At 40.6% G+C, this 25,033-nt stretch overlaps 1 protein-coding gene across 2 annotated transcripts in view; it reads left to right on the top strand.

Annotated features, from left to right (window-relative positions):
* LOC126470307 (ATP-binding cassette sub-family C member 4-like) overlaps positions 1 to 25,033 on the top strand; it is a 264,208-nt gene that overhangs the window by 138,785 nt on the left and 100,390 nt on the right. For both annotated transcript variants that reach the window (XM_050098079.1, XM_050098078.1), the window contains exon 8: positions 21,316 to 21,426. In XM_050098079.1, coding sequence (XP_049954036.1) covers positions 21,316 to 21,426 — 111 coding nt within the window. The remainder of the gene's footprint in view (positions 1 to 21,315; positions 21,427 to 25,033) is intronic.

Genomic DNA, 25,033 nt, shown 5'->3' with positions numbered 1-25,033 from the left:
ATCAGTATGTTACCTCCCCCTCACTTATCGACCTTAATGACAGTAAAAATTAAACCGCGTGTACCTAATGGAAATTTGGGAAAAGCAATCGTCACCGAAGTTAATCTGTCGGTAAAGAGGGAGGAAAGGGTTACATCTAAATGAAAGGAAAAATGCAAATGAAACTGGTGGAAATTAATTTTGAAAAGGGGTAAAGTTAATAAAGAAAGTAAATGTGCGGTCGTTACGTTAACAATTAACTGGCATTAATTAGATATTTCATATTTGGGGAAAATTACGGTCGCCAGTCCTATGGACAACTACTATAATAACGGAAAAAGAAAGGTTATTGCACATATAATTAGCACTAAAAGCGTGGCAACTTAAGGTTGACACAAGTTGTGTGAAAACAGAATGTTTGTCAGAAGTAATAAATTTCGCTACACTGTGACTTAATTTAGCAAAAGAATTAATAAAACCGGAAAATTGAAAGTTAATTTAGTGACTGAAATTAATAGTGAACTTTGTTTCTGAAGCACTACGAAACTCAATAAAATAAGGTTAGTCTTGGGCTACCTCAACAATTATTGCAAAAGCTACTTGAATCTACGCAATTTAGAAATAAGAGATTTAACTTTGAACTTGAATTAAATGATTCTGAACAATTAACAATAGTAAAATTTAGTACGTACCAAGCTGAGCTGCAGTCACAGGTAAGCTAAAATATGGTGACAAAACTCGTACTCTTAATTTGTGCTTGTGTAATCTAAATATTGTAGCCAGCTATGAATACCTTAACTGAACTTTGCAATTAAAGCACTGAAATCGAATGATATTATTTTAATGCTGGCGTTTGAATTTCAACGACACTCGAGTTCATTTCGGAAAAGGGAGGGACCCTGCTTGGTAATGCAATTGGGACAATGAGCAACAAAGGTTAACGCTAAGTTGCTGTATTTTATTGATGCTAATGGAATAGTTTGAAAAGCTGAGGTCTGCCATACAGTTCTATAACTTTACGTGCTTTCAGTCTTCTTTGTTGGTTGATTGAAGGTTTGCAGTCATCGATCGAGGAGGTGGCGACAGTCACTCATTGTCGGCCGTAGCTCTTGCAGAAGCTGGATGTTGGCGCGCCTTCTCCTCGACACGGTCACCAGGCGAAACGGCCTCTTGATGGATGCCTGCTAATGTTTCCCGTCCGCGATACCGTGCCAGGAACTATCATAGCAAGTCGAGCGCAATTACATGCTGCCAAACCAGCCAGACTCAGCTCTGCCCGCGCTCCACGCGGCAGAGTTAACACTACCAAAGATCCTAAACACTTTTGTTCTCCACACGACCTATCGATGTAATCTTCCCTAGGCAAGACCCAGCGTAAAAATACAAATAATATTTACAAAACAAACCAATTATACATCGACATGAATGCGTATATATATATATATATATATATATATATAGTAAAACAATTACAATATATAAAGACACAGAAATGTCATATCTTCAGGTAACAAAATAAGGAAAACTTTATAGTACAATAGATGGAAATAGGAGGATATGCATTTCCGGCGGTACAGGTATATTTGCCTCTCATCACAGACTTTCTTGATGATGACAATTAAAGGAATGATTGTTTACGTTAACAACAGTTGGATGCACGAGCAAACTTGTTGCATGCCAGTTTCCGGATGTTGCATGAGGAATGAGACGAAAAATTAGCGGAATGAACGTTTAATCCCTTACTTCAATCGTGCTCCTCTCTTAACGAGCTTACAAGTGATAACCTCAGACACATTTAACACTTCAGAGTGCGATAATTTTACTTTCTTTCAGACACTGGGTTTGAGGTATTATCTGCCAGAAAAGTGACTCAGCTTAAAACAAGAGGCTACGAAAAACCTTGCAGACTCTGCTTGCCGTTTGACTAATTTTTTCTCGCGTCATTGTGTACTACGTTGATTCTCACTTGTACTGTGCATACAACATTAAGTTCACGGGTGTCTACGAATCCTTTTTAGGAATCTAGCCGGACTCTAACAGTCCAAAAAGAGCCCACGTAAAGTACACACTAAAATACTCAAAAGGTTTCTTAATCCTTTCTGTCGTGTTTGAAAGTTAAGTAACCTGCTGGCAAGACAAAAACTGCATTTCACGTTGAAACTTTAATTTTCGATGTCAGAATTTTCCTACCTCCTATTAAAACAGAGTAGCAAGCTAATGGCCTGAAGTCATTTAATAAGAATTAGTAATGATGAAAATGTCTGACAGCCATCAACAATAACATACCTATCTTATCTACATTACCTGCTGTTGTAACAAGTCGTGGAAGCCTGAGTATTGGTCTCACGTCATAAAGAGTTGGTATCATGTAGAAAAAAAGGTTGAAAACAATTCGGAAGAAGCTTTCAAACAACAGAACCCATCTTATAAAACTTGGTATGAAGTTCTACTCTTAGAAATGTTTTTAAAGCGATGTCGACGGGACCGTGTCAACTACGAGGGCGTGCTGGAAAGTAATGCCTGAGAATTTTCTATTGTGTTACTCAATATCAATTGAGGTATTATGCAAATTACAGTCCTCTGCAGGCAGAGCTTCGTGTTGTAGCGTGTAACATGGCTGCGTGCCACGTAACTAAGTCAGTACGTGAGAACCAGAGTGCCGTAAACGAGTTTCTAACCGTAGAAAACGTGCCACCAATTTAAATCCATTGAAGCATGAAATCTGCGTGCGCTGATGATTGTATCAACATCAGTAATGTGCTCTGCTGGATTGTAATGAAGGAAATCGTGGCGCTAACTTCAGCGTGTATGACAGAGCTTAGAGTGGACGACCGCATGTGGCAACCGACGAGACTCAGCGGAATCGCGCTAATGAGTTCATCAGACAAAATGGCCGGATAACACAGACACAGCTCTCAGGTAAGTGTGGCATATCACAAGAGCTTGTACAGGCCATCGTTGCAGATCTGCGGCACAGAGAAATGTGTGGACGTTGGGTGCCTCAAATACTCACTCTTGACATGAAACGGAAAAGATTGGACACGTGTCAACAATATTTTTCATCATTTGAGCGTGAGGGTGAAGGGCTCCTTAACAACATTGTGACAAGTGACGAAAACTGGATTCACCATTTCGATTCCGAAAACAAAAGAGCATCAATGGAGTTCCGCCACAAAGAGTTACCGACGCCAAAAAAGTTCAAGACCCTGCCATCAACAGACAAAGTCGTTGTCACAGTGTTCTGAGATGTTCACTGTGTGGTGCATTTCGAATTCATGCGTAAAGACACCTCCATAAACTCTGCACGGTACTGCGAGATCCTCAGAAAACTGAAAGCACGAATTCGAATAGTTCGTTCACATATAGAGCACCGTCTCCTTCAACATGACAATACCAGACCACACAGGAGCACTGAAACAATCTGACGCCTTGGATTCACTGTCATCGATCATCCTCCATCCAACCCCGACTTGGCTCCATCCGATTTTCGTGTGTTTCAAAAACTTAAAGTACACCTTCGAGGATTTAACTTTGCTATTGATGAAGCGGCGCAAGCAGAGGTGAGGTTGTGGGTCCATCGACACATCAACCAAGTCAAACTTTCTACAGTGACGGTTTCAACAAACTGGTCTCTTGTTGGGAGATATTTCGTCGCCAGCGTGGCTATGCTGAGAAATAAATATGTAGGCATAAAGAATAAAGATGCAGAATGTTAATACAGTTTGTTTTATTTAAAAAGCTTAAAGAGTTTACACGTAATAAAATTCAGAATCATTACTTTTCAGCGTGCTCCCGTAAAAGGACTCTAGAGTACCTTTACCACACTTTCGGTAAAAATAATTAGTGGTAACATGCGTCCTTTGTAGCTCTTAGTGTCATTATTTAATTTTCCTTGGTGACATAGAGGATAATAATTAATTCGAAAACAAACGTTGTGGTCTGTTTCCGTAGTTGCTAGTGAAATATACTGAAACAGCGAAATAAGTATTCAGTATCTTACTCAGAGTAGCGTTTGGGATGTTTATCAGGTAATGTAGTATTGTGTTGATGGTATTATGGATGATGTTGGGCAAAAAAGTAGATACGCCGTTTAGCTGTAGCAAACCAGTGTACACCTGCGATAGCATTGTATGATAGTAGCTCAGATTTCTGCAGTATGCTGCAGTCGGTGCAACACCCGATCTCATGTGCACCATAGCTAAAGCCTTCTAATGTTTCTCAGTGACTTTGTACTTAGAAAATTTTGCTTGACATCGTTTGTTCTGATGTCTGCTACGAATTCTTCCGTCTAAATTGTGCAGTTTCCCCATATTATTTATTAGCGACCAGTTTCAGCTGTAACGTGTGACAATATAGTGTCTTGTTAGTGTTGTTAATAACGCTAAAAGAGAGCGATGTAAGATTCTTCTCTGGGGATAAAATGCACTAAAGATGGAAGATGGAAGTCGTGGACCCTGTGGGGTGGAGCTGAGGTTTCGGAAGTGTTGCGTATATGTCTAGAGGGAGTGATCGTCAGGGATAAATAAATTCGTTCTTCTGCTACGGAAAACTAAAGGAGTTGGCAGTTGTGTATCTCCTGCAAAGGGGTGACGGATTGAGACGTTTCCAGCTTTCTGTGAGCAAGGGTACGAGCCAGTATGCGATTACTTGTTCGGTGGGCTGAGACCTCATATCAGAACGTGGGGACATCAGCTTGCTCGAGGTAATGTTTAATAATAACGAGGCGGACATAGCTACGTGTCTTCATTGTAATGGAGTGATTTTCTTACACTCGTTTAACAGTGGATTCTGTTATTAATCGTGCTTCAGTGTTCAAGTGCATATTCATCCTTCGAGTTTGTCTTCAGAGAAGAATGAACACTGTCAATATCTTTTAGAAACGAATTTCTCAGTTTTAAGCTTGGCAGACAAATGTGAAATAAAAAACTTGGTCGGGTGATGCCTCAGCTGAGTGAGGCGCCATGTCCCGGATTGCGCGGCCTCTCTCACCGGAGGTTCGACTCCCCCCTCGGGCATGTGTGTGTATGTGTTGTTCTTAGCGTAAGTTAGTTTAAGTAGTGTATAAGTCTAGGGACCGATGAACTCAGCAGTTTGACCCCTTAGGAATTCACACACATTTTCTAATTGAATGAAGCCGAAGCAAGACTTTTGCAGGTCTTTTGACGTAAATATATATATAAGAAATACACTCCCGGAAATGGAAAAAAGAACACATTGACACCGGTGTGTCAGACCCACCATACTTGCTCCGGACACTGCGAGAGGGCTGTACAAGCAATGATCACACGCACGGCACAGCGGACACACCAGGAACCGCGGTGTTGGCCGTCGAATGGCGCTAGCTGCGCAGCATTTGTGCACCGCCGCCGTCAGTGTCAGCCAGTTTGCCGTGGCATACGGAGCTCCATCGCAGTCTTTAACACTGGTAGCATGCCGCGACAGCGTGGACGTGAACCGTGTGTGCAGTTGACGGACTTTGAGCGAGGGCGTATAGTGGGCATGCGGGAGGCCGGGTGGACGTACCGCCGAATTGCTCAACACGTGGGGCGTGAGGTCTCCACAGTACATCGATGTTGTCGCCAGTGGTCGGCGGAAGGTGCACGTGCCCGTCGACCTGGGACCGGACCGCAGCGACGCACGGATGCACGCCAAGACCGTAGGATCCTACGCAGTGCCGTAGGGGACCGCACCGCCACTTCCCAGCAAATTAGGGACACTGTTGCTCCTGGGGTATCGGCGAGGACCATTCGCAACCGTCTCCATGAAGCTGGGCTACGGTCCCGCACACCGTTAGGCCGTCTTCCGCTCACGCCCCAACATCGTGCAGCCCGCCTCCAGTGGTGTCGCGACAGGCGTGAATGGAGGGACGAATGGAGACGTGTCGTCTTCATCGATGAGAGTCGCTTCTGCCTTGGTGCCAATGATGGTCGTATGCGTGTTTGGCGCCGTGCAGGTGAGCGCCACAATCAGGACTGCATACGACCGAGGCACACAGGGCCAACACCCAGCATCGTGGTGTGGGGAGCGATCTCCTACACTGGCCGTACACCACTGGTGATCGTCGAGGGGACACTGAATAGTGCACGGTACATCCAAACCGTCATCGAATCCATCGTTCTACCATTCCTAGACCGGCAAGGGAACTTGCTGTTCCAACAGGACAATGCACGTCCGCATGTATCCCGTGCCACCCAACGTGCTCTAGAAGGTGTAAGTCAACTACCCTGGCCAGCAAGATCTCCGGATCTGTCCCCCATTGAGCATGTTTGGGACTGGATGAAGCGTCGTCTCACGCGGTCTGCACGTCCAGCACGAACGCTGGTCCAACTGAGGCGCCAGATGGAAATGGCATGGCAAGCCGTTCCACAGGATTACATCCAGCATCTCCACGATCGTCTCCATGGGAGAATAGCAGCCTGCATTGCTGCGAAAGGTGGATATACACTGTACTAGTGCCGACATTGTGCATGCTCTGTTGCCTGTGTCTATGTGCCTGTGGTTCTGTCAGTGTGATCATGTGATGTATCTGACCCCAAGAATGTGTCAATAAAGTTTCCCCTTCCTGGGACAATGAATTCACGGTGTTCTTATTTCAATTTCCAGGAGTGTAGTTGGATTTGCGGCTGCATTTCTACAAATAAACTATTTTGTTTTCCGTGCATGCTGTCTGCTAAGGGTAAAGATACAAACTCGACATGCACTGGATTGTCTGATCTAAGTCAGCTAACACAGAAAGTTAAGAAGCACGAAGAATCTATTGCACATAGAATGCTTCTTTAGATTTATCAGTCGTTGGAAAAACAGAAATTAGGCAACGGTTTAGCTCAGCTTTCAGGTAGTATATAGAAAGACACAATGACAATTAAGGAAAAATTGCCATGTTCTTTCCAAAATAACTGACTGTCGTAGGTTCTGCGGTGAGCTTGAACTTCCCTTACATGGACATAATAAAACAGCAGAATCTAACAACCTTGGAATATTTAGAGCGCTAATAAATTTCGTTTCAGCTTTAGATGCAGTTGAAGAAACAAAAAAGAGCACATGAACAATGTTACAATCTTTAAGAGTACATCCAAGGATTTACTAGAGTGTATCTAACCTGTGTGTTATGAGCAAATTAATGCTGAAATAGTTAAGGCAGATTCTGTGTCTGTGATAGCAGATTAAACCTCTCACGTATGTTCTGAATTTCAGTTGAATGTAGTATTTCGTTACCTGTTATCTACTGGAGAGCCTGTTGGAAGATTTTGGGCTTTTTTAAATTCATCTGGTATCGATGCTCCCTCCGTAGCAACTCGCATTAAAAACGTCCTCGCCGATATTGGCCAATAACAGAAAGAAAAGTTATGACGGTGCCTGCGGCTTGCGTGTCCAACAGGCAGGAGTCCAAACAGTTGTGAGAGTATCGTTTTGCGTATTATGTGCAGTGTTATGCGCACCAAATGAACGTAATTCTTACCCAAGATACAAGTCAAAATAAAAAGTAAAACTCTTTTCCAACACAATTGCAGATGTACCTGTATTCCCCTCTCATTCACCTCGAAGAATGGCTGTTCTAGATGCAATTGTGGAACGAAGAATCCCACGTGGATCAGCCACAAGATGGAACTTTAAATCGAGAACAGACCTTACAGTTCATGAGCATGATGATGCTATTTTAAAATGCCTTTACCACATTGAAGATACCAGCGACCGAACGGCAACTGTGAATCAAGCATAGGGTCTAACAACAGCCAGATTTTCCTTTTGGTTATTGTATAAAATAATGCCCCACGCAGATATCTTGTACAGCCAATTACAAAAGTGCACCACTGATCCCGTCCCAATACAACAACCAGTAGCATCATTCGAAAATGAAACTTAAAAATTAGGGACAACGTTTATAGCATTATAATCGATGAACGACCAAATGTAGCAAAAGGAGTTTTAGCAACAAAGGATGTGTGTGGCATAATAATTCAACTGAGCAAGAAGAGGTTTGGATCATCCAGCTGCTTCTTGGCCTCTAATTTACTTGAAAAGCACTGCTTCCTTTCACTGAAAACTAAATCTCCTGAAAAAACTCGTTCTGATGTTGTGTAATCTTATCCATTCTGGAAGCTAAGTTAAAAACGGAATTACAAATCGCTTATTCTCGAAATTATTTTCAAGAAATAAAAAGTGTAATAGCCCTTCTGAAATTTTTAATCGAACATAGCTCGCAAGGACCTTTTGGTGACGTTATGAAATTTTTGAAATTAGTAGCTACTACCATGACAACCGTCACTGTTTGCGCTGTCTGTGAATGTTCCTGCACCCACACATGCTCTACAGATTGCTGCTGAACGGTGTAAATGCGGCCATTCACATCAGCCATGGTTTCACGTCTAAAACAATGAAACACTGAGGCAAAACAATACAGACTGACAACAATGATTCTCTTCAGCTTCAAAGCAGGGATACCAATCAAACAACTATTTTTTCTCAAACTATGCAAAGTCAAGTGGGGTATACTTCTTGTATACCTTGCACGTAGGCTGGGCATCAGCTCAACACGACACAAGGTCTAAAGCCAGCAGGAATGCTATGGCTGTAACTGCTGTTTCCGTATCACTTTCCACACGGTAGCTTGCGCGCGCGCCTACCAACTGGTTCACCTATAGCTGGTTGAGTGTTGTTCTTCTCAGTCGTATTGAGGTTTAACTTGTTCCGCTTCCATTAACCACTGTAACAATGGAACTTACGTTGTACTTCATATGTCTGCTACACCGATATTTTGCCCAATTCATCCGATCAGCTGTCCTATGGATTCCATTTGCATGTACACAAACTAAAATGAGGTCTTCTTTCCGTATCCATTTATAACGCCATTTCACAATGGCTGATGGACTGTACACTTCAACTTGTAAACGCAGACTGCAGTCCTACAAATTTTGACACCAGGATTGACGATGTCAGTGTCTGCTTCACGCACCTGTAGTGGATTAGTAACATTTCCTGTCCCCACTCCTCACGTAGGCCTAATCCTGTATGTTGTATCGGTTTGCCTAACATGCAATATTGACAGCTGTCGACATAACAAATCACTAAGTTACGTCATACAAACAACGATTTGTAGGATCTCATACGTCGTCGGTAGAATTATTCCAAAACAAGTTTACCTTCGTAACTGTCGATTCAGTCGTTTTGGGACCAATGTTCCCTAACCATTTAGCTCTTCTGCAACATCGATAAAAGTCTGTACCACCTTTTTAAATAAAAAAAAAAGCTCTTTCGCCCATTCCTTATTCTCAGTATTTCCTGAACTTTCCCACCCACACAGCTATATCCATGGGTCTCAAACTGAAACTGAGTTATTACGTGGCTGTGGAAGTAACGTCCTTAATGTATATGTACGTCATTACGCCAATAAGTTAACGGTACGAGGTGAATGCAGTCTATAAAATGGTTACGCAAGGCTCATTCCATGAACGAATGTCTGCAACAGAAAACATTTCAAGGCATCGAGTGCCAGCTCATTAACCGGATATCAATCCCACTGACATGTAGGGTGTTCTCCAGCCTCGCAACAACCAGCATGACAAGTTTCGAAGCCGCTTGTTGTAAAACATTTTCCCGTTGCCATTAACAGTATAACTCATAACACAATGCTATATTTGCTGTTCTGCTACTCGGGATAATTACTACAGGGGCCACTGTTCAGGGGTAGTAGGTGAAATTTACTCCTAATGTAACGTGGCGTAGCATAACATGTGCGTGCGTCATGAGATGTTGTGTTATGTCCGAATTCTGAGTGCTTTGGAAAACGTAACCTTCAGTTGCAAACTACATTTCAGCTTTAAAAAAATGTTGGCAGCGGTACTCTCGTTCAAACGATCTTTAAACGGAACTCCCTTGAAGCAGCAAGCACACGATTCCATCCAGGGCGTGAACAACTGTGCCGTTACTATAGCAACGGTGACGTCACCTTCTTGTTCCCGTGGGGTCTCGCTTGTCCGCGGACGGGGATGTGGTAAAGTAGACGGAAATTTTATTCCCGGTTACTTCCTGTGCCAGCATGTAAAGTCGTGGTTGTTGTGCACGCTCCGCCAGTCTGCATAGCAGTGGTTGTGTGTATGAGGCGCGCCTCCATCTGTAGTGCATATAGCGTTATATGTTTTAAATATTAATCCTGCTTTGATGTAGTGTGTGTTTTGTTAGAGACACGCTTTCCACTTTGGAAAGACGAAGACAATTTTAAATTGGGGGGGGGTGTCCTACGGCTTAATGCTTAATGAATATAAGACCATTTTTACGGATACATATAAGCTGTTCTTCCTTATTCTGTCCATCCTTTCCACTACAGCATCTGTGGAACAAAGCTTTCCTTGCATAAAAACATACCTGAGGAATGCAATTCCAGAGGAAAGACTTTCTTTTTCGTCGAATATCACAATTAGGAAAGAACTTGGTTCAAATGGCTCTGAACACTATGCGACTTAACTTCTGAGGTCATCAGTCGCCTAGAACTTAGAACTAATTAAACCTAACTAACCTAAGGACATCACACACATCCATGCCCGAGGCAGGATTTGAACCTGCGACCGCAGCGGTCACTCGGCTCCAGCATGTAGCGCCTAGAACCGCACAGCCACTCCGGCCGGCTTAGGAAAGAACTTCTAGCGCAGTTAATAAAAACACAATCAATCTATGAAGGTATCGCAGACAAGTTTGCAGCCTTAAAGGACCAAAAGAATGATTTGGTGACACAAGAAATTGGTAAATTCAGTTATTAAGATAAGCTTGTATAAATATAGGTATATTTTCCTTTCTCACTATGAGGGACAGTCAAAAACCAAACACCCTCCACATTGGGACCATGGAGTGGTTTCATTCAGAAGTAATCAGCAAACGCTTTAAGACATTTATCCCATTGGGAGAGGAGACGATCAGTTCCTGTTAGAACGCGATTGGCTGCTGACCGTTCCACAGCCGCATCCATTCTTGCACTTAACTCGTCCAACTGAAACCGATGTCCACACATGTCTTTCTTCAGGTCACTAAGGATGTGAATATCACATGGGGAACGATCCTGGCTGTACAGAGGATGTTGCAGTGTTTCCCAACCAAATCGTTGAGGCATAGCCATAGTCCGATTGGTAGTGTGGGATTGGGCTTTATCGTGCACCGGGATGATTCCGTCCGACAGCATTCCTGGGAGTTCTGGTTTTATGGGGCATCGCAGCTTCTTCAGTGTCTTTATAGTGCTGCACATTGTGGTTCCACGCCCGAGGAAGTCGGTGCGTAGAGGGCCCTGCAGTCGAAGAAGAAGGTCGTCAAGAGCTTTCTGGAACTTGCGTGAACAGCTTTGGATTTCTTTGGTGGGGGGGGGGGGGGGGGCATGTGGGATGCTTCCACTGCTGGTTTTGCCGTTTGTCCTCGGGTTCGGAATTGTGGGCTTCCGCTTCGACTGCAGGTGCCCTCTGCTCGTCGTGTCCCTCGAGAGTGGAACCAACACCAATGTGCAGGTGCTGGATATAAAGTTCCTCCGTCGTACTGTATCGAACTATGTTGTCCTGTGCTTAAATACTCATTTAACCACGACATTGTGCTGATTAAAAAAGATTTGCTAGTATATCCGTTTATATAAATATAAGGATAAAAATCTGTCACCCCATAGAACTCTAATATCAAAATTTCTACACGTGACAACCTTTTGCTGGTGTGGGTGCTTGCCCAGATAGTGTCCTGAAAGGACAACTTTCTCAGCGGCACAGTGACGCCGCCATGCTGACCTTTGGACCCTGGACCCGGCTGACCTTTGGGGTCACATGAAACATGGCACCGGCCTGTGTCGTTGGCCGTTTTTGCAAGTAGAGAAATAACAATATATTGAACCGGTCGATGTCGGGCATGGCCGCGATTGCTCTGCTGCGTCGATTGGTTTTTTAAATTCTGGTGGCAATAAATGAGTTAGTGCGGAAACGGCATCGGTATCGTCTGGAGGATTAGACACAGTCATGGATAATGTGGAAGTGGTCCCCATCTTGTTTGCACATGATAACTTCTCCAGGATAGTTTTTTGAGATAATATTAATTCGTCTACACAATTCATTAACATCATCCGGTCCTCTGATGACAATAACGTCAGTGAAATACCATCGTTGTGAGATTTCAGACATTCTAATAAGGTCTTCCCAGAAACAGCAACGTGCCATAAAGTCAAAACCCCCAGGAACGCGGTCAGATGGAATCATCCTGTCGCACGAAAAAGCCCGCTCCCACACTGCCAGTTGGACGAAAGCAATGCTTGAGCGGTTTGGTTGAGAAACACTGCGTCACCCTCCGTACAGTCTTGATCGTTCACGATGTGATTTCACTTCTGTCGCGACCTGAAGAAAGACGTACATGGACGCAGTGGCGGATACAGAAAAACCTCAAAATATCTTACTTTTACTTTTACCATCATAAAAACTAATCAAGTCACTTGCAAAGTTTAAGAAAATTTTATTTATATACACATATACAAGACAATGCCATCTTAAGATATAAAAAAGTTACAACTGCGGTTCTCTTCCTTAGATGATGAGTTCTATGCGCCTATTCTTCCTAGCTAATTGGTTAATTACATCGTCAATAGGACAATCAATGTCATGGTGAGTATTCAACAGAGCTGAGCCATGAAGTCGATCCTCTTTCATTGTTGACCTCAGGCATGTCTTTGTACGCCGCAATGTTGAAAAAGTTCATCACACTGTGGTTCAAATGGTTCAAATGGCTCTGAGCACTATGGGACTTAACATCTGTGGTCATCAGTCCCCTAGAACTTAGAACTACTTAAACCTAACTAACCTAAGGACATCACACACATCTATGCCCGAGGCAGGATTCGAACCTGCGACCGTAGCTGTCGCGCGGTTCCGGACTGCGCGCCTAGAGCCGCTAGACAACCTCGGCCGGCATTACACTGTGGCAAATGATGCAGGCAGGCAAGCAAATATTTTGTACAGCATGCGCGAAGTAGGATAGTCAGATCTAGGACAAACAGACAACGCTTGCATAACAGACTCACGATCATTCAGGGCGTTTACGCTCGCTTGCTGGTATTGAAGAATCTCTCCCATTAGTCTGTTTTTAATCACAGCGAGTTATTCTTCTTCAAAGAACGGTAGTTCAGTTAAGGACTGGTTCAATTTATGTGCCTGATCATTACCGTCGTGTTTCAGTAGTTGTGAGGGCAAATGTATGTTGAAATTTAATTGATAAATATTTTCTTCAGAAAAACGTTCTCTCATGTCACTCATAGTATAAACGGTTACTACGAACTGCTATTATTAATACTTCATCATTGACTGATCACTCTCACTCTTGACTAGTCTTCACACTTGCTACAACTAGGAATTTTTACTTATTCATTCTTCAGTCTTAATATTTTTGCTTCTGAATGTAAACTAGCTTCCTATTCGGCGAATAGTCCGTATTTATAACGCTATGTATCGACTGTTCTCTTTACAAGAAAACAGTAGAATATACGCTACTTTTCTGGAACAAGTACCAAACAGAATAACGTATCGAGATCAGTAGAATGGTCGTGACTTTTCTCGAAGGTATGTGTTAGCTGTCTACGTGCCTGACAGAAATGCATAAAATACGATGACGCGGACGCGCGTGCTACGTAGGAAAGTACAACTACTCGATAACTCGATTCAGTCGAGTCGACTGACGAAAGAAACGAACGAATTACGTGCGGGCTGACTGGTGGCGGCGGCGCGGGTGGCAATGCGGTAAGCCCCGCAAGGGCGGAGGGGGGGGGGGGGGGGTGAGAGAGGGGGGCGCACTCCACCCCCCCCCCCCATATGTATCAAAAATGGTTCAAATGGCTCTGAGCACTATGGGACTTAACATCTATGGTCATCAGTCCCCTAGAACTACTTAAACTTAACTAACGTAAGGACATCACACAACACCCAGTTATCACGAGGCAGAGAATATCCTTGACCCCGCCGGGAATCGAACCCGGGAACCCGGGCGTGGGAACCGAGAACGCTACCGCACGACCACGAGCTGCGGACCCCATATGTATCCGTCACTGCATGGAGGTCGGTTTCAGTCAGACAAGGAAGTGCAAGAGAGGGTGCAGTTGCAAGAGAGGGTGCAGTTGTGGATCCGTCAGCGGCCGACTATGTTCGGAAATGGTCGTCTCGTCTCCAAGTGGGATAAATGTTTTAACATGTGTATTGATTAATTTTAAATAGAACTGTTCCATGGTCCCGTTGTGGCGAGTGTACGATTTTCCTTTGACTGCCCCTTATAGCTCTTGACCTAACTTCCTGGCTAGGAGCCGCTTCTGAATTTGTCTGTAATTGCGCTTTCACGTGTTAATATTACTTTACCACTTATTTTCATAGCATTTGACATATAATTTTTTGAGTTATTGCTATTTTTGTGGTTTTTCCTTCGTTTATGAATATTAGGAGACAGTCTAAAACGATTCGAGTCCAGGTTAATAGAAAACACAGAAACGTTAAGATGGTGGCATTAATGCTTCAGGTGTTCTGCATAAGCTCCATCCCACTTGTAAAACGCACAGAAAGTTAATATGACGTAGTGAAACTGTCAGAAAAGTCTTTATTTGGGATGTTGTTTAACTCGCACATCACCTTTTCTTCTATGTTGGTTATGTTGTCAAAAACGTGGCTCCAAAGTTAATGTAGAGTCACTCACAGATGTGACAGGAACTGAAATTGAGTGTATTAAAGCAAAATGGGAAACCCTTAACTCGGTTTTCAAATGTTGGTTTACAAAAGAAAACGTGGAAAACTGCCCCAATTTAATCCTCATATCACTGAAAAGATGACTGAAGTAAGTGGTGTTGAGAAACAGCTGAAATCACTAAAACTGAACAAAGCTCCAGGGCCTGATGGAATTCCTATTAGATTCTTCTACACTGAATTTGTGACTGAATAAGCCCCTCTTTCAATGATAAACTATCACAGATCCATTTAACAAAGGACTGTGCCCAGTAGTTGGACGAAAGCAAAGGTCGTCCCCATGTAAGTGGTCCACAAAACTGTGTTCGGTATCGATTTTTTGTGAGCTCAAACTTAATGTGATTTCTCGAACAGAATGAGGTTCTTCATGCCAACCAGCATGGTTCCGAAAACATCTATGATGTCAAAGCCAACTCGCTCTTTTCTCACATGATACCACTAAAAGCTTTGGATCAAGGTGGTTATATAGACGCAATATTCCTAGATTTACAAAAAGCTTTTGACTCAGTATCACACCTACACTTTGTGTCAAAAGTTCGATCGTATGACGTATCAAGCGAAACTTGTGACTGGATGAGGATTTTGGTAGGAAGGACACAGCAAGTTATCTTGGATAGAGAGTCATCGTAGATGTGGAAGTAGCTTCAGGTGTGCCCCACGGAAGTCTCTTGGGGCCCCTGCTATTCGTGTTGTGTATTAATGACCTCGTGTACAATATTAATAGTACTGTAACCTCAAACTTTTTGCAGATGATGCATTATCTTCTATTGAAACATTTTGAAGCAATGCAAAGACTGGCAACTTGCTTTAAATGTTCAGAAATGTAAAACTGTGCACTTCACAAAACGAAAATCGTATGACCATAATACCGATGAGTCACAGTTAGAATCGATCAACTCATACAAATACCTGGATATAAACTTGAGTACGGACATGAAATGAAATGATCACATAAGCTCAGTGGTGTCTAAAGCTGGTAATAGACTTCTGTTTATTGGTATAATATTAGGGAAATAGAATCTGTGTACAAAGGAGACTGCTTACTAACGACTCATGTGAGCCATCCTAGAATACTGCTCAAGTGTGTGGAAACCATGCCAAATAGGACTTACGGGCGATTTTGAACATATGTAGAGACACTATTGGTCGCATGTCCCTTTGGTCCATGGGAGAGTATTACAGGGGTGTTGAAGAAACTGAACTGGCAGACTCTTGAAGGTAGACATCAACTACCTTGAGAAAGCCTACTTACAATGTTTCAAGAACTGACTTTAAATAATGAGTTTAGCGATCTACTACAACCACCTGTGTATCACTATTCTTCCTGCACTCCATATGTTAATGGGATGGGAGAAAGCCCTAATAATTGGTAAGTGAAACATACCCCCTGCCATGCACTCTCAGAGGTTTGCACAGTATAGATGTAGATGTAGACCCTTCATACGAATTCCTGGACTTTATCGTTTTGTGATAAGTTTGTACTGATAACATGAATTTATTCATCTGGAGGGTTTTTCCCACAGAAGAACTGTCCATGTTTTGAATTTCAGTCAAGTCACATCCATGCGTCATTGTTTTTGTTCAAGAGTCAAGGTGGGCAGGACAATCTTTGCACACACTTTTCTCTTCTTCAAAACATTTTGAAGAATGTCTGGAACCCTTGATTCAGAGATGTTGGTTCATTGCTACTTGTGACACAACATCGTAGACTTATAACAGCTGCATATCTGTTACATAACACACAGTCTTGCTCACAGTTTACTGTTTGAATGCACCTTTATTGAGTGCAGTTATAGTTCAAGCTGGTACCCTAGTTACAGTGCTTGCATTGCTTAAACAACAGGAAGAAAATCATTCTCGAACTTTTTGGATGGATGGCGTATATTCCAGCTTAACCCTTCAATATTCCATTTGCTTGCTCTAAAAAACATTGGTTGTGTGACTGAAGTGAGCACCATTAATTAAAATCTGTTTCGTACAGAATGGCAGTCAACTCAGCATACTGTAAATCTAATGCTATGCTGCTACACCAAAACCTGTCACTTAAATTAGTTAGCTTGTGTAATAATGACCAATGTGGTTAACCTTCAAGCATTTTTGCTATTAAATCTGTTGAAGAACTGAAGAACTAAGGAAAGCTATGGCCAAGTTGGTTTTAGTTCCTCAGAATTACTAGAAGATAACTGTTGTAAGTCATTAACAGTTATTTATATCTTTACATTACCAGAGGTTTCATCTAATTTTATCCTAAATACAGTAAAGAGCTTTAAATCATCAGACATTGTAGACATATATGATGTACCGTTATCTTATAACTTACTTAAGAAAGTAATAGGTATTCTGGTACTAGAGACAGCAGCCTAAAACATCTAAAATCAATGTAGACAACTGTAAACAAGTTGTCTGCAAAGGTATAGAAATACCTACTGCGGAACAAATCACTATATGTGCTCCACAGGGATCTGTGTTGTAACCTGCTTTGTCCCGGATAGTCATTAATGACCTACTCTCATTTAAAAAATCCAACACAGTGCTATATACAGATTACACAACTTAAAATTTACTGTAGTAATGACTCAACAGCCTGAAAAAAATGAGCTGACAATACAATTCCCAAAGCATCTTTTGGTTTAGAGCCAATAGAGTTTAGCTTAATGAAAACGGAACAGAACAAAAAGGCTTTGGTATATAAATCGCACTACCCCTTGATGACTCCAACTGTGTTGAGTTCTTCAGTTATATTTTGTGAAAAGTTATTGAGGGGGCAACAAGTGAAATACATTAATGGAAAGTTGGCTAGAGTAATTTAAGGTATATTAAAAATTTTATACCTGAAGTCTATGTTAGAACGTGTTGATAAGCACTTTTCCAAAGCATTCTCTGATGTAGTGGGCTTTTTATCTTGTGAAGCAATTACAGCTATATTCGTGACATCTTGTACCAGAGGTAGAAGGCAATTACGGTGATTAATCGATCTTTAATAAAGCACTGTGTAAGGTGGCACAATGATACGGTGATGGATTTGTAGACAGAAGGAAATAACCACAAATTCCCATACAGCCATCCAGATGTAGTACATCGTGGAGTATTTTCTTACCAATCTTCCCAAATCTGAGCTTCTGCTTAGTTTCTAATGTCTTCATCATTGATGGGAAATCACAAAATGTATTAATTCATGCAAAGAGGAACTTGTCAGGAGTATAACAATGTTGCAACACAAGAAACAATAAACATACTTATACACTGTACTATATATTGTCAAGATCAGTCAACAGCTATGAGCTCGTAGGACACACACTATTAAATAACTTTCCACTAGCTCTACAAGATCTTCCTGAACTGTAATTTGAACAAATAATACATTACAGGTTACATAATACCCTTTATATCCATTCTACAACCTGATGATAGGCATTAATTTTATTGTAATGTTGTAATTTCAGTAGCAAACCAACTGTACTTTCCAAATATTAATGTATTAATGTTGGGAAGATTAGGGTAAGAATGCAAAGTAACATTTTATACTGTGGATAAAAACTATTTCTAAACAAATGAAAAACTAAGCAATGTGCACATCATCTCATAACCTAACTGTATCAACTTATAAAAACTTAAATCTAACTAAAATTATTTGTTTTCACTATTTTTCAAATGTTTATATTTGCCCTGTCTTAGCTGTCTTGTCAGGTAAGTATCTGCATGGGAGGGGGGATTAAGACTGAGCAATCTTTAAGCTTAAGCTTTAGTAATCATCACGAATAAACCTGCATAATAAGAATATGCCTTTGAGCCACTCTAGCTTCCCGCGCCCGGGTTCGATTCCCGGCGGGGTCAGGGATTTTCTCTGCCTCGTGATGACTGGGTGTTGTGTGATGTCCTTAGGTTAGTTAGGTTTAAGTAGTTCTAAGTTCTAGGGGACTGATGACCATAGCTGTTAAGTCCCATAGTGCTCAGAGCCATTTGCACCATTTGAACCTTTGAGCCAGCACTGTACACACTTCACCCAGTATTCTTCAGAGGTCAACCAGTGCAAAAGGCTGCTTCTTCTCATTTTCTTTGCTTTTTCACATTGCAGTTGTATTGTTTTGATCTGATAGATTTTGAGCCCTTCTCGTCTTTTTCTATTTCAAGCTTTCTTTCACAGATGTCTCCCTTAATCTTTTTATCACCACTTTCTTTTCCTATTTCTTCCTTTTCTTGAAGTTCTTGTTCCTTTTTTGTTTTTGTTTTTCTCTATAAATACAATTTTTAATGGTGAGCTTAATACTATTTCAAAATTTGGTACATTGAATTGTGTTGTTTCAACTTTGCACTTCCTTAGTAGCAACAACTGAACAAACAGATTTCGTTTTCTAGTTTTGGATGCCTTGTAATGTTTTATGGCTGTTATTTTCAAATTTAGCTTGTTTCTCGTAAGCTTCATGTTAGCATCAATATCATCACCAGTTAACCTAGCTGATGGACCACTTTGAGTGACGGATACATTAAATCTTTCATTGGAAAGCATTTCTACTTTCTTGTCTTGTTTTCTTTAAGTTGGTAAGCTTTCAGGATCCTCTCTGTAATGAGAAATCTCAGGTATGTTTTCATCAAGGAATAGAGGGACACCAACCAGGTCATCAGCTGTAATGACAGCAGGATTGTCTTCTCCTTCTTCCTCTCCATAGTCATTTTGCATACTTTCAGAAACATGGGTATGTTTATCAGTCACTAAAGGAGGGGCAAAATCTACCTCAGTAAACACATCTGGATTGAGTGGGTATATTCCAGTTGACTGAAATCATTTAAGTGTTTGTCAATCATTGAAATCCTGTTGTATGCTTCTCTAAATATAGAAGTAATGGGCAGTTGTGTCACAGCAAATTCTGTATTGGTCACCACCAATATCTCCACCTCCACTGAGATGCAGTCTCCTGAGGACCTAAACAAACTCATGTCCTGAGGTTGTGTTTTATGACTGGCAAGGGTTAGCAAGGAAACAATAGCTATAAAACTTTGCCTACAAAAGTTCACAGGCAAAACACTTAGATAAGTAGTGTGATTATCTAGAAGTAACAAAACTCACTCTGTTTCAGTTGGTTTTATGTTTTGGGGAGAGTGCTTCAGCCAGTCAACAAAGTCTCAGCAGTTATATAGCCACTGCCAGAAAGAAGGGGTAATGTTTCAGCAGCTGCTTCAGTGTAAATCACCTGTTTCACCCTTTTCCTGTATTATGGCTGATAGTGTGTAAATACCTTAAGCACTAAATCAAGCAACAATACTTAAATTTTGACCTCTTTCTCCTTGAGACTTCTTACAGACCCTTATTTTACCCATTAGTGAAATAATTTTGGATGTTTTGTTAGACACTATTGATAAATGTCATTCGTCACAATTAAAGACCATGTCCAAATGGAATATCTTTTTTTCATAAATAGATTCAAAGTTCTCAAATAATCTTTTAACTTGTATTTTCTTAAAACTGATTGCCCTTCCCATGCTACAATTTTCTGGCTGTCACAAAGACATCCTATGTCTTTTCAGAAACCTTTGACTCAGTCTTTCTAACTATATTCTTTAAACTATTAAATCAGTCACATAAGCCATTAACTTCAGCAAACTAATAAGTAATTTGTGTGATTTTCTTCCTTGTCAAACCATAAAATGATACATCCAAATTTTTGCATAAACTTTCCAGCTGTTCTTCCATTTCATCATAAAAATGTTCTTGAACCTCTCAAAAATAGAAGGGGGACTCCCCTGGGAGGGGGAAAAAGCTTAAGACACTTCTTATTATATAATATGTCAATATCAACAGCAAGGGTTAAAAATTTTTTTGTGGATTAAACCTACAATTGCAAGTATATTCTTTCTAAGACAAATTTGAAGAGTAGACGTCCCAGTGCCAAAGAGTTTTGCACCTTGCCTCTTTCTTTCATCATTTTCAGTTATAATGCTTATGTCATTTAGTATTTCTTTAGGGAAAATTAGCTTCATATCAGTTTTTCTGTTGTAATTACCCATTGCTATACCTGTAATACTAACAATTTAAAGTATGGATGAGCTAAGTGCTATCAGCACAATAAAAACAAATAATGCATATGCACAGAAATAGGGTGACCACTACAGTGTACCCCAAATGTTAGCCAACCTCTGAGTGCACACTCTTTCTCACCATTGACATAAAAATGTAATCTCAGATCTCTCTTTCATTCTCAAGCCTTACCTTGGAGTGTATTGCATTAGTCAGTAGCTACATATCTGCTTTTCATTGTGGTAATATTGTAAATTATACTAAATCAATGTCAACACTCTGTATTGCTAATAAACTGACTGAAAAAATTATAATGAATTACTAAAACACATTTCTTACCTACTAATCACATACATGTGGCTAGAGGCAGATCATATGCTGCCATACTCATCAGGAGAGGGTGAGTAACTGGCAGGTAGCATAGGGTGCCTGACCATGTTAGCCAACTTAAAAATATAGCAACTTGCACTCTTACCTGACTGGGCACTCGTAGCTGACTCTCCCATAATGATGTATGATGATGTTACCAGTTGCTGCAGTTGCCTAAAAGAATTAAAATTACTGTGATTTATGATTATTTTTGTACTTTTTCAGGTTTTTGTGCTGGCGCAGTATTACAACATTCTTACACTGACACTCACATACTTCTTCCCAATGGGCATATACAGTTGTGGAGAGTGTCAGGTGTCTATAAAAAGAGTACAGGTATGTGATGCTCTAAATTAGTCTCATAAACTTTATGCTGACAGTATAATCCTAGTGACCCAATCACACTTCTAGCCATATTTGGCACATACCAAAGTTTAAACCATTGCTAAATCATCTTAATTTTGAGTGGAAGATACCCATTCTAGATCTTCTTAAGCAATTACATTGAACAAAAGTTCTTCTTAGATTACCAAGCAAGGTCATGCAGTGGTTAGCACACTCGACTTGCATTTGGGAGGATGATGGTTCAAACCTGCATCCGACCATCCTGATTTAGTTTTTCCATGATTTCCCTAAATCTCTTCAATTCCAGGATGGTTCCTTTGAAAGGGTATGGCCAACATCCTTCCCCATCCTTCTCTAATCTGATGGGACCGATGACCTCTCTGTTTGGTCCTCTCCCCCAAATCAACCAACCGGTCTTCTTAGATTGACAATTAAAAGTCTGTGCATGTGAAATTCTGCTACTGGAAAGTCATTATTATGCCACCTAACAGAAAAATGAAACCAAATGATAGTCTGTGAGATTTTAATATTAATTTTCTGAAAGACTCAGATAAAAGAAATGATTATAACGTGGGTTCTGCTATCAATAGTCACACCATAATTATACAGGAAAGTAGTACACTAATAGATAGTACAGTTGTAGTTAACCACTAAATCAGTGATATGAATGTTTACCCAGTAGTGAATGACTTCTCTGACTATGACACACTAGCAACAAAGTGGTTGGTTGCAACAAAGTGGTATCATGGAAAACAGAGAAATTAAATGACAGACAACAAAATGTTTTGAGGCAACATTAAAGGATGCTGATTAGAGATAGAGATGTATAGTATGACAGATCTCAGTTCTCAGTTTTTTGTCATTCTTTGGCAGCTGCTTATCATCAAAACTTCATATGCAAGGAAAAGGAAATTATATAAAATGGTCAGGACAGACACAGAAGTGTGACTGATTTCAAATAACAATAACAAGAATGCAGTGTGTGATAATTTGTGCATGCCGTGCCACATCTTAATTAAAAACACTGGGAAAAATGAACATATAAACTCTCATGTATATACAAGTATTAGTGATCAGCCCGGTAAACACAGACCTTTGCACCAAAATTTGCATGATATTCTGTGTGAATTAGCAACAAAAGAAAAACTCATTGACACCCTGTGTGACGACATAGTAAAGCTAAAACAGGACTTGATATATCTTCAGTCACTGAACAGTCTTAATACATCACCAAACAAAAGTTGTGCTGAGTTTAATAGGCCTAAAAAGTTCACTCGTCGAAAACCAAATGAATCTGTCGTCCAAGTGCCATTAAATAATTGTTTCAGTGTTCTTGAAGAGAATAGAAATAGTGAATACTCATTTGCTACTGTATTGTCAAATAAAAGTGTGTCAGGGAAGAAATCTCTTAAGGTAAACATCCACTCGTATAGTCACAGTCATGGATTAGCAAAAATCTTACATGAAGATCATGATGTTAAAGTTTGCAGTTATGTGAAACCAGGAGCACTCTTGAATGAAATCGGAAAATACAAATATAAATGAATATGCAGTAATAGTGGGGAGAGCCAACGACGTTTATAAAAATGAATTGTCAAGTGCTGTCCAAAACTTGAAGAGGATACTTGATTCTAATAATAGTACAGCAATGATAGTCATGGGAATTCTACATAGGCATGACCTTACATTTGAATCGTGCATAAACAAAGAAATAACCAAGGCTAATGAACAGTTTGAAAATATATGTAAACTGTATCTAAATACTCAGTTTCTGTCTGTTGACGTCCTACTTAGAGACAGCTTCACGAGACATAGGTTGCAACTTAACAGAAAAGGCAAGAAACTTCTCTGCAGAAAAATTGTGGAAATGCTGCCTGTAAGTAGCAAAAAAGTAAATTACTCGCGTAGAACAGTTCAACCTTCAGTACCTCAGCAAACACCACCATATGCAGCAGCTCAACTTTCCAAAATTACTGTAACAACTCAACTCCCAACAGTGGACTCACTATTAATAGCATTAGCAAATTCACCATCATCAGCGAATTCAAGAGAGCCAACCCCTTTGGCAGCATTACCAGGATTAATTGCTGACACATCAGAGACTTTACCAAGGGCAGCAAAACCTGAATCAACTGAAGGAAAATCACCCTCATCATAAGTGGTTGCAACAGTAGTACTAGCATCAACAAATAATGTTGCTCCAATGGTCATTCAAGAAATCACTTCAGAATCCAGAATAGACCTACCAACAATTTCAGAAGAAGATCAGGGGATATCATCACTCCCACAAGCAGAAGAGACATTCCTAGTATCACTGCAAGAAGATATACTGGCATCAAGCATAGTTCCAGAGCCAAAAGATTAAGCATCATCAGCACCCAGAGTATCATTTGCAGCTGTTGCAGAACCATCAGAGCAGATAACAGATAAGGATTCTTCACCAACCCAAGGAGAAGTGCCACCTGCAAGGAGGAGGATCCAGAGGTCCAAAAAAGCCGCAGTTTGTAGTGAGAATTTTTTATGGTATCATCACAAGGAGAGGAAAATTGTGTCATAACTATACCTCCAAGTAAGCCTAATGTCAATACTTTAAGAGAGACTAACCCAATCAACCACCTCAAATCTCCAGCCAGTGCTAATAAATTTGCTGTTTACCATCAGAACATTCAAGGCTTATTAAGTAAAGTAGATGAGCTATCCATTAACATTTTAGATAAACTTTATTAATAATGCTGATGTAATCTGCTTTAGTGAACACTTCATGAAACTTGGTTGTGACACACTGCAACTGAATAACTATAAATTAGCAACTCTTTACTGTAGACATTCTTTAGATAAGGGTGGAGTGGTGATTTATTTTAAGAACAACATAGCTTATAGATTTTTAGACTTGAGTGAATACTGTATTGATCAACATTGTGAGGTTTGTGTAGTTGTAATCCGTACTGATGTTTCTGAACTTACTGTCCTTTCATTTTATAGGGCTCCTACAGGCAAAATCTATATTTTTCTGAAACAGTTAGAATCTCTGTTAACTCATCTCTTTGCAAAAACAAAAGATATTATAATTGTAGGTGATTTTTAATGTTGATTTTCTTACAGATAACATGGGAAGAAATGATTTATGGCATTTAATGAACTCTTTTAACTTAACAGCACTGGTAGATTTTTCCACTAGAGTCACAGCTAATTCTACAAGTCAAATTGACATCATCTTCTTAGACAGCAGTAGATTTCTAAACATAACTGTAAAATGTATATTGAATGGGCTCTCAGACCATGATGGTCAACTACTTTCAATTGATAATATTAGCCCTCTTTGTAAGAACAATTCCTGCAGTAAAACTTTCAGAGTAATAAACACACAGTCTATCAATAGCTTCTGTAATTCCCTACAAGAAGTAGACTGGGACTAAATTGAGCTCTTTGACAATGTTAATGACAAGTACAATGCTTTTCTAAATGAATTTATCTGCCTATTCGAAGCGGCCTTTCCTAAAATAATGGTCAAATCCAAATGCGAGACCTACTCTAATAAAAACTGGCTAACTCTACGCATTAAAATGTCTTGCAGAAGGAAAAGGAATCTGTATGCCTC

This window comes from Schistocerca serialis, chromosome 3 (assembly GCF_023864345.2).
Source record: "Schistocerca serialis cubense isolate TAMUIC-IGC-003099 chromosome 3, iqSchSeri2.2, whole genome shotgun sequence".
Classification (NCBI taxonomy): Eukaryota; Metazoa; Arthropoda; class Insecta; order Orthoptera; family Acrididae; genus Schistocerca; species Schistocerca serialis.
This window is presented reverse-complemented; position numbering and strand designations above follow the sequence as displayed.